The sequence below is a fragment of the Papilio polytes genome, unplaced genomic scaffold (genome assembly GCF_000836215.1).
Source record: "Papilio polytes unplaced genomic scaffold, Ppol_1.0 DF821289.1, whole genome shotgun sequence".
Taxonomy (NCBI): domain Eukaryota; kingdom Metazoa; phylum Arthropoda; class Insecta; order Lepidoptera; family Papilionidae; genus Papilio; species Papilio polytes.
Window position 1 is genome coordinate 1,686,941 of NW_013527915.1, and position 18,529 is coordinate 1,705,469.

Below are 18,529 nucleotides of genomic sequence, written 5' to 3' on the forward strand. Positions count from 1 at the left end.
CTACTGAGCCCCACCGCCACGACAAGGCGGGAACCGTTGGTGGGGTCACGTCAACACCTGCGGATGTGCGGATGTACGATGTGCGGAGTGTAATCGTATAAAGAGCTAATTGTCTGTGCGGATTCCGCAGGTAAACACTACACCGCCGAACATTTACACACAACCACGACAAGGAGCTACGAATGTGAATTGTTGATATATTTTATTATTTCTTTTTATTAAATTGTTAGTAGATTTTTGTTGATTTAATAATATTACTAATACCAGTCCAACTATGCTCTAGGCTTGTGCTAGGATATTTTACGTTACCGTTTATTGTAATAATGATTATGAAAAAAATTATATTTATATAAAATTATCACATGAAATTAATTAATTAATTTAATATTAGTAACTTTTTAGTACATTTTATAACTCTAGTCGTGGGGACGGAAAATAAACATCGTAGTAAAAATGAACCATGAAAAATACTTTCTACTCGTAGGCCTTCAATAGTATAGCCTCAATAAACACGGTCTCAGAAGATACCAAAATAAATAGCATATAAAATTAATATACCACCTTAACAATTTCGTAGATCCATGTCCCATACGTATGCGTAAATGTTAATCGTCGATCGTGTACGTTTAGTTAATTCGACAAAGTGATTTAATACCGACTAATATTTATTGCGGAAACGGTTACGTTTGATGTCAATTTGACTAACTAATGCGAAATCGTAACCATAATTTTAACACAGGTGGTGTATGCGTTATTACGAAATGTGTAATAAGTATAACTAGTTGTTGCTCGCGATTTCGTCCACGTAATATTAAAATAAAAAGTAACCTATAATACACCCGTCTATGTCAGATTACCCGGAACAAACCCGGCTTGCGGACAGACAAAAAAAATGTTGAATGCGATTTTAGTTATCTGCAACGCAAACACATTATATTCTTGAAATTTAGAATTTTTCTTTTAATATTACAAACAGACACTAATTTTTTTATATATATAGAAGGTATAGATAGAAAGATATGTCATTTTAAAGCGTATTAAAGGTTAAATTCAATACTAATGTAATACGACGAACAATATAGTAATGTTCAAAAGTTTTAAGTTTATAACAGTGTCGTTCCATCGTAAAATAACGCGTAAAACCAAATTTTCATCGTAATTTATGATCCTCAAGGATATTTCTATTTGACGTAAAGGGGATATTTAGCTGAATGAAAACACAAAGCAAATATAAGCGTGTATAAAAATCGGAGTTATGTTTTATAGTGGACGTGCAGTGAATAAGGGCGCCAAGAAGAATTTAAGTGCCGCCTGCCTATGTCGTTTTTGAAAACTCGACCAACTTTTTATTTAGTTAATATTTAAACTCTTAAATAAATATTACACCGTCCTCACATTTACAGATTACAATCATACTCAGTTTACAAGTCTACCATTTTTTTGGCGTCAATGATCAATGAATTAAATACATCAATGTTATGTATATTATTTATATCAATAGTTTCTAATAAAATTATTATTAATTAAAATAAGTTCAATAGTTTTACAAATAAATCCACCTATTTTATATTATCATCATGGATAAGTGAAAATTCGTCGTAGCAAGACGGTACATTGGAGCCCGCCGATGTCGGCTTTCGGCAATTCTTTATTATTCATGGGACGATCTTGCTCGCAGAGTGTTTTATATGAGCGACGATCGAGTATCAATTTGTAGCGAACGGCCCGTATTAGCATTTCCCGCGACGCCTACGTACATTGTTTCACAAAGGGCAGCTACGAAAACTTTTTTACCTCATTTAAATACTTGTTAAGCGTGGGGAGATACGTTTACAATAAGTTTTACATTGTAATAGATATTCAGAGACTATTTTGGTTATCATTGTTAAATAAACATACCCGTACATAACCTGAAATAACAAAGTTACATTTTAGGTTACGAAGAGAAAACTTTTATCAATAACTAAACATTCAAATGTAGAAAGCTGTTTCAAAAGTTCTATTCACATGTAAGTCATGTTAAAAATTTAATTCTGTTGAGCTAGATCTAATAGACTTGATATTACATGCACTAAGTCAGTAATTAAATAGGAGAACATTTTCAGTAATAATTAAAGAAGCGAGACAGTATCGCAGGCTTTAGAAAACGCAAATCCCACAAAGCCCGCTTTCAGCTCATTTGAGTCGTGTCTCGCAAAGCGTACAATACGTCGAGTAGTGCGCGCTTATGAGTGTTAGTTAAAGATATGATAAAGACGGCGGCGTCGGGTAAATTGCCTGTTCCCGGTTACAGCGCCGAATGCATTCAAATATCTATATCTTAATACATTCAGTTTCTCTAATTAAGAACGATGTTATCGATATATTGTTTACATCTAGACAAAACATGTACGTTTGAAGACTTTAAGCACTAAAATATTTCACATTTATTGAAAGATTTAAAGCAGCAGTACAAATAAACTTCAATAATTTTGAATACAAAAGCTGGTTGAGTTATTTCACGTTTCGAAAATGTAACAATTAAATAACAAATTCTTTGTTTTGATAACAAAAGGCTTAGAATGAGAATGTCTTAATGCTCTGTTAATAAATGAACATTCATTTCAACGCAGATGTACATAGTTCAACTAACAAGGGGTTGTTAATTTAAATTTAGTATCATGACTCCGCGTAATGAACGGGAAGATGGTTGTTATAATGGCGTTGTGGATTCCATGTCGCTAAGTCACAAGTCGCTTTTCATCGATATACTGGTATCATTGTTTACATATCGACTAGGAATATTTCCTTGTTACCAAAACTAAAGAATAGTTGATAAACAGAAATATTCAATATAGATCTTGCTTGCGACTTCGTTCGCATGAAATAAAAAACAATAATTAAAAAACATGGCCTAATTTGCTTACAGTTTACAGGTTTACAGCTTACAGTTTACAGGCCCAGTAGTTTTTGAGTTATTTTAATACGTACAAAAATACAAATCTTTTCTCTTTATAACATTAGCACAGATAGTTTTTATTACTTATCAGTTTGGTCCCCGACCGAAGACAAATTTGTAAAAAATATTGCTTGGGAATTGGAGTTGTGTCTTTCAGGTCTCGTTTTAACGTCTTACAACAAAATACTTCTGTAAATATCTCAAATGTATTGTATAAATCTTAAACCAGTATGCTACTATACTAATCTTTGAATCACATTTGTTCGTCTCGTATCATGCAAATCGCGACGTGCAATTTTTAATTAGCAAGACGTCTGAGCATCCGTCTGCAGGCAGTGTGACGTCACACTCAACGTCGGGGAGCAGTTAAGTGTGGCATTTTACGGCTTTTATGCATATTTGATGGCGCCGCCATAATCTCTGCGGCGAAGGGGAACGCTCGGCGCTCGACTCCCATCTCACCTGTATCGGATATGAATCGCTGTTAACTTATGTCGCCGCCGTGGAAATTATACTTAGGATAAGCTTCGTCTTAAAGGTAGCATGTGCGCGAATCTTTCTCACGGAATGTCTCTCACGTGAGAGCAATTAATAATGTGGTTATGTGTGTAAATGCCTTTTGTAAGATTACAGAAAATTTTCTACTAGCTTTTATTTTTAAATACAGCGAAATATACTTTGGTATAGCTATTAACGACAGTTTTTTGGTCTTTACATAGTCTATTTTTCTCTGCGTTAATTACTGGACTACTTTCTGAGTTTGAAAGAAAATAAATTGTATTCAAATTACATTTATAGTTAATAATTTATAATTAAATTGAGGTACGTAACTCTATATCGTTCTCATTACATATTCAAAATTGCTTCGACGACTTCAAACATTTAAATAATCCGTTGTTTAAAAGACAAAGCCGACGAATTCGAAAATAATTACAGGAATTAGACGCGTGCTAAGAGGGCCGTATCAATTACAGGCGGTGAGCAAACAGGGCATTACGTGCTCAATATTAAAATCAAATTTACGGACCGCCCCCGTTTGTGAGCCTAACCAACGGCACTAGAACGTGGCCGCACTTTGACATGTCGATTGAGGAATAGAAGGGTACAGATAGAAAAAAAAATCGACAAAAAATAGTAGAATATAAAACGATACACGCTTCTATCTGGTTGGTCGTAACTTCAGATCTACGATTTTGACTCTTTATTAATTTTTCATTTATAACGAATGTTATTTTTGTGTCCGATAATCAAACAATTTTAGACTAAGGTCTGTTTAAATCTCGATCTATGATATATGATAAAAAATATATTCGTAAGTAGTTAAAGATTACATAATATATTACAAATACAATCTATTTGTAACATAAATTTATTAATTTCCACAGAACTTGGGTAACTTAAGCTGTTGATACGTCACTGAATTGATTTCCAAAGGTTTTACTCAACCATCTATATTTAAAATACCTTTACTAATTGCGCACACGAATGAAATCCCTGCTTACGTAAAATGTAACGAAAACATCAATATCAATTGTGAAATCGTTCTTTGCAATCCGTACTTAGAAAAAGTTTGTGTAGTCGCGCAACATCAATTAAAATCGTATTTCGGTAGCAGGCGTACACGTAATGCCGTCATTTTCATCCAACGTGGATTTAGCAATCGGTATTACTATTGCGTGTACTTGAAATTATTAATAACAAACTTGTATAAGTTTATATTCAATTGTTTTCAGTTACGTAAATCCTATATTTACTAATTCATAACAATAGCATATATTTAAATATGATGGTACATTGGTTTTAATTTTATCTTCGTTAGTTTATTAATTAAAATTTATTGTTTCAGATTTTCAACGGAGGTGATATTACGCACAAAATTTTTCGTCCGTCCACTTCAAAAATGTAAGTTTGCAACTTAATTACATTACAATGAATTTTATGTAAATTACAAAAACACACTCAAGAGCTTTTATAGACCACGATGATAAAAACGACATTTCCAAAACAATTAAAACATTAATGAAATACCGATCTATGGGAACAGCTGAATAATTTTCTTAGAATCTAATTATTAAAACACTTATTAAAAATATGTTTTGCTTAATAATAAGATCTTATAACTAACGAATTACAAAACAATATTTATTAGATGTCTATTAAATTATATCTCGCCTTCCCAAACAAGTTTTCAAGTTTAGGTAAAAAAAACTCCCAGAATGTCCCAGAATGAATGAATGTCTGTGGGCCGGCAAAATGGGTGTGGCCAAAGACCTAGATGTCCTTCTCTACTAGTTTCATTCGACAACTAACTAAAGGGATAATGACACTGATTTTTGAGTTAAAAATAACACAGTAGATATAATTTGTTAATAATTGTATTTAAAATAATAAAAAGAGTTATTCTATAAAAAAAATATGTACAAAATTAAATTAAAAAGATATAACATATACTATGTACGGTTGTTCAATTATTTTAATGAAAATTTCGCATATAAATAATGAAAACGTTTTATTACGCGTGTTTCCTAATGGGACTATCAGAGATATGAGCGGTTATAAGTCGCAGCCTGGGGCCGTACATTATTCTCAACCATAAAACCGCTTGCAATTGTCGCGAGCGATATTTATTTATGTATATTTATGTAACTTGCATAAATATGTACGGGGGAGCGCGTGATCCTCGACTCGCGGTAATTATTGCGTGACTTATTGGCGCAGTAAGATAACACGTATACTTCGACCAAAATGTTTAGATCTGTGTAAACATTGAAGGATTATTCACCTCTATCAAGTTATTGGAACAAATAGGACGCTTGATAGGTCACCGTAGGGTGGTAGCGACAACGCGCCGAGGGCTGTGGCAGCTTTATCTGCGCGCTTGACTGTTTGATCGTGACTCTCCGTTAGAGATTTCGGTAATTACATTGATTATGAGAACGAATCGTACTCTGCGAGTAATGAACCGTTAAATGTAAAATTTAGAAAATAAGGATTTAAATAAAGGGTGTTTTATGTTTATCATTCATTCTAAAGAAACAAAATGAATCATGTATTTCTTCAGTCGGATTTAAAATGTTATTTTTTTTCATAACTACATACATAAAAAGGTAAATGTTTCTTTAAAATGTACTGCTTTTACACATTTAAAACATTGTATAGTAGCACATTGTATATAGACGAAAACAAAACAAACTAATTTGCCAATTACTTAACGTAGCAACCGAACACAAAGTATTGTTTTGAAAGTTACACACAAACAATAATAAAACTTAGTTTGGACTGTAGGTCCAAAGAAACAAAATGAATTGTTTAGACCTCTTCAAAAGTTTCCGACATAAAGCAAAGTTTCGAACAAACGAATGCATTAAAATCGGCCGCAATCCGATCCAATAGTAATATCGCACTTCCAGACATGGAAAGTTAGTATGCATTGACTTTGAAAAGTCGTCCAAAACTAAGTTGGGTTATGTTTATGAAACTATTCGGATGCGGGCGTGTGCCGCCGATACACATGCAAGAACTCGCGCCGACTCCAGCCGGAGTTCGCTAAGTGGAACAGATGTAAAACAAAGTAGCGAAGGGTCTAGGAACTCAGCGGGTACGCGGCAACTATTCGCCGCCGGAACATATGTTCCGCGATAGGCGCTACGCGGCCTCGCAACTTTGACAGTTTAATTTAGGAGCCGCGGCCGTCGACCGACGACCGGAGACGATTTATAAATAACTTAAACTAGGTCCAACTAAAGTAACGGTGGATGATAACAGAGCGCCTACACTGCGCCCCTCCCGTGCTCGCTTGCGCCCCGCCGCCCCGCGCAGATAAACTTTTAAAATGACTTTGGAAGCTTTTGAGCTTTTAATCGGTAAAGTTGTACAGACAGACAGTTCGGGCACAATCCTTGAACCGCTTGCGCCGGCGACGGCGGCGGCCGCAAAACTTTGTTTTACAGGACTACTTTTCTTCTTGTTTCAAGGTTGGACTCTTAAAACAAACTCCGGTTCGACGGAGTTCGTGAACTCGGGCGCCAACAATTTACAAATTTCTCTCTTTCATAACAACTAACTGCCGCTCGGCGCGCGGCGAAAGTTGTCCTGCGTAGATCTTAATCGCATTGTCTGTTGCGCTCGCGGTGCGAACAGCTGATTGTGACGACACGCTTCCACTAACTTTCTCATCGATTCGCGAACGTTGCGTGCTCTGCTACTACTTTGTTTACCATTTAGTCATTGTTTACGATACTCTTTTTAACGCGGTATTTAAACGTTGACAGTTATCTCCGGTTCATGGTGTTAATACCAATTTAAAGCAGACATATCATCCTCAGCCCTCCGATTCGTTCAATTTATTTAAGTGACATTGATAGCATCGAAAAGGCCCAAAAAACTTGTCTGCCAAATTTGACGGCGCGCCCCCGGCGTCAGCGGCCGGCGTCCGGCGGGTGACTTCTTTTTTCTGTTGACGCCTCACCTGACGGGGTCGTAATTGATACCGAGTGGAAAACAGTGATTGGCTTTTAATACAAATATTTACCTTTAAAATTTCCTTTTTTTTTTGTATCTGTCTCATAATCAATCTCTATTCAAGAGTTCTTACGGATCTTAGTACTAACAAAAAAGAATACATTAAAGTAAATAAATGGAATTCTAAAGTATCAATTTATCAAATTGACATTTTAGGTACTGCAAAATAGTAACATAAGTTATAATGCAGTACCTATTTGGTATTGCGCGTAAATTTTACGTAACTAGAAATAAATAGGTTGCGGGTGTGTGGGGCGGGGCGGCGTGGGCGCGGCGTGCGCGCGCACGAGCCTCCGCCGGCCCCGCGCGGCGCGGCGCGGCCTCCGTGTAGTCCGCGAGTCGCGCCCCGCGAGCCGCCCGCTCCTACGGACTCGCTCCGACCTCCTAGTCGCGACCTACGGCCTACGGACAAACTTTTCTGACGTAGCACCGCTACGAAGTGCTACGCGTTAATTATACCCTACAAAACTTTGAACTCTAGACGCGGTGATTTTTGTGAAGTGTAATTTTTGTCAGTGTTTTCGTGAATTAGTAAATACAAACTACTGTGCGTGATGCGGGTTCGGCCCCCCGTTTTATAAAAATGTCAGCACTCGTACGGCCCGTCTGGTAAGTTAACTAAATAGAATTTAAAAATAAATAACTCGGTACTCGTTAACGTTTAAAAAACGAGAATAATTTTAATAGAAAACATTTTTGTTGCGTTGTGTATTAAACTATTTAAAACGTAATTTTTCGGGACTTTGTAATTTCAGCAGTGCACTTTCTACGTCGGTGAATTACGCAAGAAGTTTGAAGAGATTTAAAAATAATAAAACGTTAAAGCACAAATCCCACGCTCGTAAAACCATTTCACAAATGCTTTCAAAATAAGAGATTATTATTGAATGGATGAATATTTATATTACTTCTTTTAGTGAATATATCTGCCGCATAAGAAACGGGTGACTTTGAAGAGAGAATTTAAAAAATGCTAAATTTTAAGTTTTATAAACTTTTTTTAATTATAGATAGGAAGAAAATAATTTTGCTCTACCGTATACTACATTTAACTTCGCATAAAATTTGATTGCTGTTTTTTCAATTGAATAACTTATCGTCGAATTTTTATATGAAATAAAATTATGAGCCGAACAATATTACTTAATTAAATAGAAAAAAAACTTTTTAACACGTTATTAGAATACTTAAATAATAATATGACCGGAGGATCAAGTAAATCCTTTTATTTATTACATTCGGTAACAATAATATTGTAGTTTGAAAAGAAGTGATGGACGATTATGTTATTTGATTTAGTAAATAAAATAATAAGAACTATTTAAAAAATCTTTGCTTTATAAATTTCATTGCACTTATAGAAATATATTTTATATTTAATTGTATACCGATAACTAAAAAAAAAAAAATTCTTTATTGATCTAAAACAGTTTAGTTTTACGAATTCAACAATTAAAAATTCATATCTAACACGATATTTAAAAAACTAAAATGCAAATGTTCACATTACAATTAACTTAAACGCAGGTGGGGTAGTTAAAACGATTTCACGTGTGACGCCTCCAACCCTGCCCCGATCAGATAGGCGGCTCAAATTGTTTCCACAGCACCGGCGATATCTGATGGGCACCTTCCCACCGGCTTTCATTTATGCTACAGTTCTCACCAAAACGAGACTCGACTAATGCTTACAATTTCAATACTTTAAACGTATATTGAACATAAAGAAAATTAAATAAAAATACTCAAAAATACAAGAAACAAATATAATTTTTCCCACATGTAACGAAGATATTATATGTATGAATAATTAAAAAGGAAACCATAGAACTATTTAAGACATAGGAAATCTAGTTTTGAAATAACACTTAACTATACGTCCTCATTGAAGAACTCCTAGCTTACACTAAGTTAGGAGTGAAAGGAATCTAGTTTTATTGGAGTTAAAATCACTGTTCTTTGTTTAAGTGTCGGACTTGACACATAAATCAGAATAGAATATTTCATCATCTTCGCAAACTTATTTTTACTACCTATAACCTACTATTTGATAAACAAAATATCAATAAAGGATTACTATAAAATGCGTATTAATTTAAATATGTTATCAAAGACTCTTACTTGATCGGCATTTTTTTACGTACAGTATTCTAAATCCAAGACATAAATTTCAATGCAATTTCGATCAACAAAATAAAACCATACGAAAAGGCTACAAACATACTCTACACCAATATTCTATTTAAACTTTAATCAAAACGGCATTAATAAAATCAAGAGCATAATCTTTTACAATCGTAATTAAAAACAAAAAGCTCAATATTCAATTGTTTAAATGTACATTGTCAATGCGAGGCAAGTGGAGTTCGCACGAGTCACGTACGTGTCCATACACAAGGGCCCGACACGGCACACAACATGATAACCCTCGCCTCGAGCCTCGGGCCTCCTGCCTCGAGTGCACTACGCATCTAGGGTTGAACATTTTCACAACTATATTTCTTTTTTTCATTTAAACTATACCAATGTTTAAAGAAAAATAAGGAACATCATTCATTATACTAATATATAAAGTTTATATGAATGGATGGATATTTATCAGAGTTTGTAGCCTAAACGGCTAAACGGATGTGGATGAAATTTGGTATAGATGTAGAGGATAGTCTGGAAGAAATTTATTCACTCTTGTTTTTCAAAAAAAAATTCATGCGGTCGAAGTGGCTGGTGAATGGTAATCTATACTAGTATTATAAAGTGGAAAGATTTGTATTTTTGGATTTTAGTATGTATTCAATTCACGTAAAAATTAATAGGGCCGATTTCAAAAAAATTACCGTTAGAAAGATAGTTTATCTGCGAGTAACATAGGCTATTTTTTAATTTTACGCGTACGAAGACGCGAGCAATTAAAAATAAACGTAATGCATACATTTATAAACTGCAATACTATAACCAAGTAGTCGACGGTAGTTAAAATTTAATTTAGTTATTTAAGCCTAGGAAATTCAAAAAGATTTTCTGAGACGGATATAATATTGCAATTTGTTAATTTATTGTCAATTCCGGCGATGAAACATAGCCAAAAAAATATTTTACATGTTTTGAATTTGGCAACCCTATACCTGTAGTAGGGTAAGGGCCGTTCGCATTGTACCGCGTTATACCATTAGCCCACTTATTTAGAGCGAATTTAACTATTGCACTATTGATTTTTCACTTCAAAAGAGGGTCTTTCTGTGGAGTAAACACCCTTCTTGTATAGTCATAGCATATCACAACAATATTTCGTGTAAATTCATAATACTGCTTGTAGTTGATTGATGTTTTTTCTTTTCTTATAAAAAAGTGTAAACATTTTAGGACTTAATTTTATAATGTTTTTATTTGCTCTCTTAAGACGAGCGACGAATACTTTGTTTGTAATTTAATTAAAATAAGATAATGTACATTTTAATTTGATTCTACAAAGATTTAAAACGTTTATTTAAAAAACTATTAACAGGTCTATAAAGTAACTGATGTTATTAAATCGTGTAATTTAAAAAACAAAAAATATTTGTATTATTTGGTAGAAAACAGATTCATTGTATTATAAAGCACAAATTAAGAGGGTTTCTTCTATTTATTATGAATTTCGTAATTGAAGCAAAAAAACACTGTGACGAAAATTAATAAATGTATACATCAATGGTTCGAAACAAAAAAGAATGAATGAAGAGTGAAATAGAGTATTAAAATCAAAAAGTGTGAGTCAATGTTAGTAGGAATCATCTCATACGAATTTATCGAATAAATTTTATAAAATAGATCGCAATCTCTGCTTCAACGAGTCACATACAAGCGAGAGTATATCTGAATGAAGTATTTTAAACATTCGCTTACCAGATTTTAACTGACATTGGTATATGTTTCTTCCATGCCTTTCGACTTACATCTGTTACAAACAAATTTAAATTTAAGTACAACATGTCTTCATATTTTAATGTAGTTTAGTCTATTTAATTATGATTTTCTTTATGATTTTCGTAAATAACCTCATTTAAAGCAAAACTTAGTTGAAGATTTAGCAAACGACTCATTTATTGGATTAGAACAGTGAATGGTATAGTACGATGTAGATTTTATTACTACAAAAATATATAAAGACAACTGATAATATTTGGTTATTTTGAATTTATCGGTTTTGTTAATCTTAATTAAATGAATTGCGTTCTTAAGGGCTACATCCCCCTAGCGATATCGCTAATCGAATGTTGCTTGGTCCAAAGAGACAATCAGTGTTCTACTCCAGTTTATTTTGAAGTAATTCGTCATAACATTTGTCGAAAGTAAAGTCAGTGGAATTTCCTTTTTTGTGCCTATTCACTACTTAATAAACTTCCAGAACTTAAATCCTTCTTATCAGCATTAACTTTTACATCACGTTTTGGAAAGGTCGTGGCGTTATCAGTCACTTTCAGTTGTTATTCTCAATGAACTTAAGTCACCTTTAAAGCTGTTTGAAATCTCGGTCCGGGAACGGAGCCAAATTGGGAGTGTATTTATCTTAGCAAGGGAGTCGATTTAAAAGCAAAATCACGCGAGCACACGAAGCCATTATCGCCGGCGCGGGATTCCCCGGGCCGCGGCAACTCTATGAATCTAATCCGGAGGATTTAGCCGCTGATTTACAGCCGAGCGCGGCCGACGGGGGCGCGACTGCTTGAAAGAAAAGTGATAATGTCTTAATCCTACCACACTCGAGTGTTCTCGCTCGCCTCCCCACTCAATTTTATGGTCGCCCGCCCAGACGGCACGTTTTGATTTATGATTTCAATAATTAAGAATTCTAAGGTGCAATTTGAATTTGGAAGCCGCGACGGCGGGGGCCCGCGGGAGGCCAACGCGTGTTTGTTATAGCTGCGAGGGAAAGGGTCTCGATTCACCTTTCGTCCTCTAATAAAGACTTATTGGTAGTGATTTCTTCACGCTCACGTGCTTATTCGTAAACGTTGGGAATTCGAAGAGTCTAATTTAAAAAAAAATGATGCTTTGGGAAATGTCTATTATTTACATGTTTTTAAAAAGTTACATCGTGACATTCTACTGCGGATTTTGATATTACTTTTAATTTTCACAACTACATTGATAATATAACATACTATACCTTAAAAACATTTCAATTTAATGTAACAGATCTACGAAAATGCTATTTCCACCGTCTTTTTTTTTACGTTTAGCTTCATCTTATTTGAATATTATTATAAGGTTTATGTTGGAATCTTACACGAACCCCTTTATACCTTACTCAGATATACACACTATACGTGTCTATATCGCGCCATAATCTCCAGGCATTACAATTAACGCGGCCCCGAGATAACCCGCCACTCGCCGCCCGCTGATAAAGGTCCGCACTAGTACTAGTTTAAACCGGTTAAGCATCCACCGCCCTCAGGGTTTATCTAATTACCCTACGCCAACACGTAAGCGCTTTCGCAAACGCAAATTCGTGCGTTACACCCCTTCAGCTGGCTTCTGAAATCGTTTCACGTTTCGGTCTATTTCTGTTAACCGTGGTACTGAGTAAAGGGTGCGTCACGTACGTAAATGTTTGCCGGGCGGCCGCACTATCGGTATTCCAAGTATCCGGTGCGCCCCGCGCCCGATACCTTCGTCAAGGGCCATCGATTACTATCTTAAGTAGAGCCGCATATTGCACAACTTTCGTCGAATAGAGATCAATAAATCAGATTCAATTGCTATACTTATAACTTTTATAACGACGCGACGGTTTTATTAATAATTTTCCATTAGTAATGAAAAACCTATGAATAATTCATTTATTTGCACTTATTGACTTTATTCTTTTTAATAATAGCAATAAGGTAATAGAAAAGTTTACCAAAAAAAAATCCTTTCTTATGATTTTGAGGTATAAAAATATTTATAATTCAATAAGCAATACGATGGTGAAGATGCATTTAAAATGGTACGGTTGAATTTAAATTCATACGCTCTTTTTATGTGTCTTCTTTCGTTCTTTTCTTCGTATTTCTCAGCAGCGAATTTATAGCTTTTAGTGCTTTATAAAATTTTGTATAGTACGAATGGTTTTTTAATTTGCTTTAATCCTTTTATTATGGAATTACCAGTTAACAGAAATTTTGTTGGAAAAATAAAAATAAAGCAGTTTTAAACTAAATAAAACCTACTAAAACAAACCTCTTTGATTAAACTTAAGTCAAATAATGTCGAACTGACAGGAAAAAAGTTTGTGAAAAAGTTTTCGTGTCCTCAAAACTTTAAAATATTTTAAATACTATTGCAGCGAGTTGTGGAAAGAACCTAATTTCTAAACTAAAGACTAGATAGAAAAGTAAATGAAACGTTTAAAATTTAGAACTTCGAAAAATCCATCGTGTAATTTTATTGATCTCGTGCCAACTTTCAATTAACACTGCTGTTCACCATTTTTTAAACTCAATAAGCTTTAAAAGTACTTTTACTTGATTGACTTCGCCCTTGACGAAATAAAATTGGTCTGAAAGCTCTTGAGTGAAATGGTTTTTACGTGGGAACGATTTTTGTGCAATTAAACTTAATTACGAAGTGCTTACAATGCGATGACGTCGAATTGGAAACGCCGAGAATCATTTCCGCGTAAAAATATTTTGATTGTGGATGGAAATTCGAATCGCAAGTACTAAACAATCTTATATTATTGATGTGTTTTATATGATGCTACTTATAAAGCGGAACAGGTTTGACAAGTTTGTTTGTTCCAGGACGACTCCGCTGAACACACATTCATCATTATCACAAATAAATAAAAGAAGGCTTGAGATCGGAGTCGACATAGAGGCATTTCGAGTTAACGACCGGAGATTCGAGTGCATCGGTAACGAAGTCTCAATGGACGATCAGGTCCTCAACAAACGTCGACGGCACCTGCTCGATGAGGAGTACACGGAAGATACCGACATGCTACAACAGGCCTTCGCAACCAAACTGTCACAGTCCATGCGGCTGCCCGACGAAGATGATGAAAATCTTATTCGAGAGACCCAGGCACTCATAACACTCTCGGGAAGTTGGTCAAGGGACCAGACAAGCGGAAACAGCGGCGACGAAAACGATGGCAACGATTTCGATCATCTTTTTGATGACAGGAGATCCGACAAAATGCTTCCTTCCTCTCCCTCACAATCATCGGATAGCGCCGACGCCTCGCAAAAAAGTTTTATGATCCACAATATAAACGAAGATCATAATAACGGGGAATTCAATGAAGACAATAAACCGCCAATATCGTTTTCTGACCGAGAAAAGAGCGTAGAAGACGATAGGCACAGTCGGTACTCCAATAATTACGACGGCCCTAATTTTGACGAACTCGTAGACTCGTCCTCTAACGAGCTAGAAATAGATATGTCTGATCAAATGGATGAGAAATACGATGACGACCAGGACATGAAACATAAAATAAAAAGCGAAATGCTTGCCGTTAACAAGCAATCGCTTTACAACGCATACAAAGCAGCGACGGCAGCATTGCCATTTTCTACACAGTCTGCGTTCAAACCTCCGGCAGAGGTGAAACATAAAATCCCGGGGCCGTCGTTTCCCAGCGAACCGTTTGGCGGATACTCGAACGAGCACGAGAAGAGTTCGGCGGCAAAGGTGTCTAAGCAGTACACGGTGCTGCAACCGGCGGGTGTGGGCTCACGTGCCGCTACCGCGCTACAGGAGGCGCGCGCGTTGCCCTCTACGCAGCCAGCTCGCGACTCTCGCATCTACTCTACGCTCTCACCGCCGCCGCCGAGAGGTGCGCCGCCAACAAACCCGCCCGAACTTCGTTAACGATCTTACTGTTCCATTCAACTTAATACGACATCACCAACTAAGTTTGTTTCAAGGTCGTGCATATCAAGTACAAACGACCTAAGCGACTGACTTACTTCATAGTTTGTAACTTCACTTACTTAATAATGATATTATAATGTCATTTGTTGTCAATAAGAAAATAGGAGTACACGAAGTTGAACCGAACATGAAGTTTCGATGTTATTATTTAAAACCGACATCGTTTTCGGAACAGATTTTAACTCGCAACGAAATCCGGTAACAAATCATCCCTCATTTGTAAGATGTCTCTCATAATTTAGTCTGCGGTCGTCAGAGTGGGAAACTCCACCTACGTCGATAACGCATATAAAAGATAGTACCTAAATGTTTTCCTCGTACTGCTGGCAGATAGCTGGGCTTACGTCAGAGTGAGGCGCAATAAAAACGGGTCACGGCAGTCGGTGGGCGGAGCTTCGACGTACCGCCCCGTTTCAGCTGAAAAAAAAATCAGCAGTCAAGTCGCGCAGCCGCCTGGCGTTCTTTATTTTTTCTTTTAAGTTTCTCAGCGGGGTGGGCCGGGGCAGGGCCGGGTGGGCGGAGCGCCGCTCTCCGCGGACACGCCCGCACGTATCGATCGCGCTCGCACGCCCCCGCCTGATGATTAACGAAATTCTAATTCATGAACCGCTCGAATTGTTCACAGAAGGCAACAAGTGTCCCACTCCTGGCTGCAATGGGCAGGGCCACGTCACTGGACTTTACACACACCATAGAAGGTTAGTTTTAACAACCAAAGCTTACTACCACTAACATAAATAATTAGGCATCGATGACCACCTCGGTGCTCCCGCCGCAAATTTGCCCTTATAAAAGAAAACAATAATGAACGGTTTGAAAATTTTCCTATAAATTGTATAACAGAGATGATCAAGTTGGATTCAGTTTGTTCAATTGTAAATGAATTGTAAATGTTCGATCAAAGCTGTAGAGAGACTGATGTATACATTTCTTCCCTCAGTCTGTCAGGATGCCCAAGAAAGGATAAAGTCACCCCGGAGAGTGAGTAATGAAACGATCACGTATTGGTAGAGCTTATTAATATCATTTCATTTGTTAATGATCCTGTAAGAAAGAACGACGATTTTTTCAGATATCTATATCGCATGATTTTATGCTACAAAATTGTAATGCACATTTTTCATCCAATCATTTATAAATGAATCATGAGCATTGAAAATATCTGCAACACTGAATAATAATATTATTAAGGAAATAGTAATGCTGAACAAAGTTGTCGGTCTTACAAGTTACTTTCGTTACAAATTTGTTTTTCAGTTGATTACCAATTATTTGCCTTGTAGAATAATTTGTTTTTTGTATTGAGTATTTATTATGATTTAATTTAGAAGTTCATTAAAGGAGCCCTGAAATTAATCACGAAATGAAAAAAGATTTCGTATAATTACAACATAAAGGAATACTACGAGTATGTTAGGTTCAAACTTTGAACAAGTCATAATAATGAACTTTTGTTTCTAATATGTTTAATGCAAATGCTTGTAAAATTTACATTGTAAATACATCTTAGTGAGAAATTTATCTACTATTTCAATCATATTTCATTCATTTCATAGGTTACATAGAAATAAAATAATATATATCTAATAATAGAAAACATAGATTTACAAAATGACAATGTGTGAAAAAACCTTTAGAATTTGCAGTTTTTCTTCGTTTTATATTTTCTTGGTTTGTAAATTTTTGTTGTGAGTAATTTAGTAAATTAATGTTACCGTTGATAAGAATAGGCTATCAGAAACATATTAATTGTGCGTTTAATGTGCAGTCTTGGCGCTACACGAAACGATCTTGAAGTGCCCGACGCCGGGCTGCAACGGGCGCGGACACGTTAGTTCAAATCGCAGCACCCACCGCTCGCTCTCAGGCTGCCCCACCGCCGCTGCGCGCAAGGCCGCTGCTAGGTCACAACGCGCCAGACCACCAGGTACACATACCATTCATGATATTAACAGTTTCAATATCAGTAAATACAAAAAAAAAAAACATTACATTAAACATGAGAAATGAGGGGCACTTAAATTACTAGCTTTTTAACATTACACTTGAATCACATATCTTCCTAAATCGATAAATACTAATTAAATATGTTTCACCAATATATACACAATAGTAAAAATTCATACTGCTCCTGTTGTTAAAAATCCTTTTTTTGTCACGGTTCATACAGTAGCTACATTACCACATACATCAATAACAACAACAACAAGCATCGATTCAAATACATCGCGTGAACGCGAAAAAGAAAAAGAGCGAGAAAGAGAACGGGAAAGAGAGCGACAACGAGAACAAGAGCGTGAACGAGAAAGAGAAAGGGAAAGAGAACGCGAACGTGAACAAGAACGTGAGCGGGAAAGAGAACGTGAGCGCGAGAAGGAGCGGGAAATCGAAGCAGAACGCGTACAAGCGGCATCGCCGCCGAGTCCAGAAGTGAAAAGCGAATCGGCCGAGCTGCTGGTGCCGAAGCGCGAGGCCGCCGAGCCCGAGCGCGACTCCCCCGGCGGCATGGAGACGCGCCACGCGGGGTACGGCGCGCCGCCCGACCAGCGCTCGCCGTACGACCGCCCGCCGGATGACCACGTCCGCTCCTACAGGTAATTTACGCACAACTGTGTGTATGTGTATAACCTAAACCCAGTCTCTCATTAATGTAATGGAATTATACATCGTAACTAAACTATATTGTTTAAGGATCATATTATTTTTGTAGCCAAATGAACGAAGCACGCTACGGCTACGAGCCCCGGTGCTACGAGGGAACCCCGGCGTTCGAGCGCTATGAGCCGGCGCAATGTCCACAGCGCCCGTACGGGTGGGAAGATGAACGCTACCATGACCCACACCTACCAACTCCGATGAAGACTGATCAGTCCGAACAGGAGACCAGTTCCGGCCCAATATATCCAAGGTATTTTATAAAATTAATTCTTAGTATGTAAATAGTACTTCTATACTTATCTTTTCCTAGAAAATCTCTATTATAATGACAAAATGCCTAAATGTGGTAAACGTGGCTCACTATTCCTGTACCATTCCGTGTTTATGTGTTGTATACCTCCCTCCACACTGAATTAAGAGCGTAAACCCTCGACGCAGACCAATGTACCACTACGAAGCCAGTAGCGGCGTAGCGGTCGTGGGCGGCGTGGGGGCCATGACGGCCGG

General features: G+C 36.6%; 1 protein-coding gene across 1 annotated transcript in view; it reads left to right on the forward strand.

Moving 5' to 3' along the window:
* Positions 1 to 8,005: 8,005 nt before the first annotated feature.
* The window catches only part of LOC106109080 (myelin transcription factor 1), an 18,545-nt gene continuing 8,021 nt past the window's right edge, over positions 8,006 to 18,529 (forward strand). Inside the window, exons 1-8 of the mRNA XM_013290482.1 lie at positions 8,006 to 8,068; positions 14,227 to 15,266; positions 15,990 to 16,062; positions 16,305 to 16,345; positions 17,133 to 17,291; positions 17,535 to 17,958; positions 18,075 to 18,272; positions 18,461 to 18,524. Coding sequence (XP_013145936.1) covers positions 8,043 to 8,068; positions 14,227 to 15,266; positions 15,990 to 16,062; positions 16,305 to 16,345; positions 17,133 to 17,291; positions 17,535 to 17,958; positions 18,075 to 18,272; positions 18,461 to 18,524 — 2,025 coding nt within the window. The 5' untranslated portion in view covers positions 8,006 to 8,042. The remainder of the gene's footprint in view (positions 8,069 to 14,226; positions 15,267 to 15,989; positions 16,063 to 16,304; positions 16,346 to 17,132; positions 17,292 to 17,534; positions 17,959 to 18,074; positions 18,273 to 18,460; positions 18,525 to 18,529) is intronic.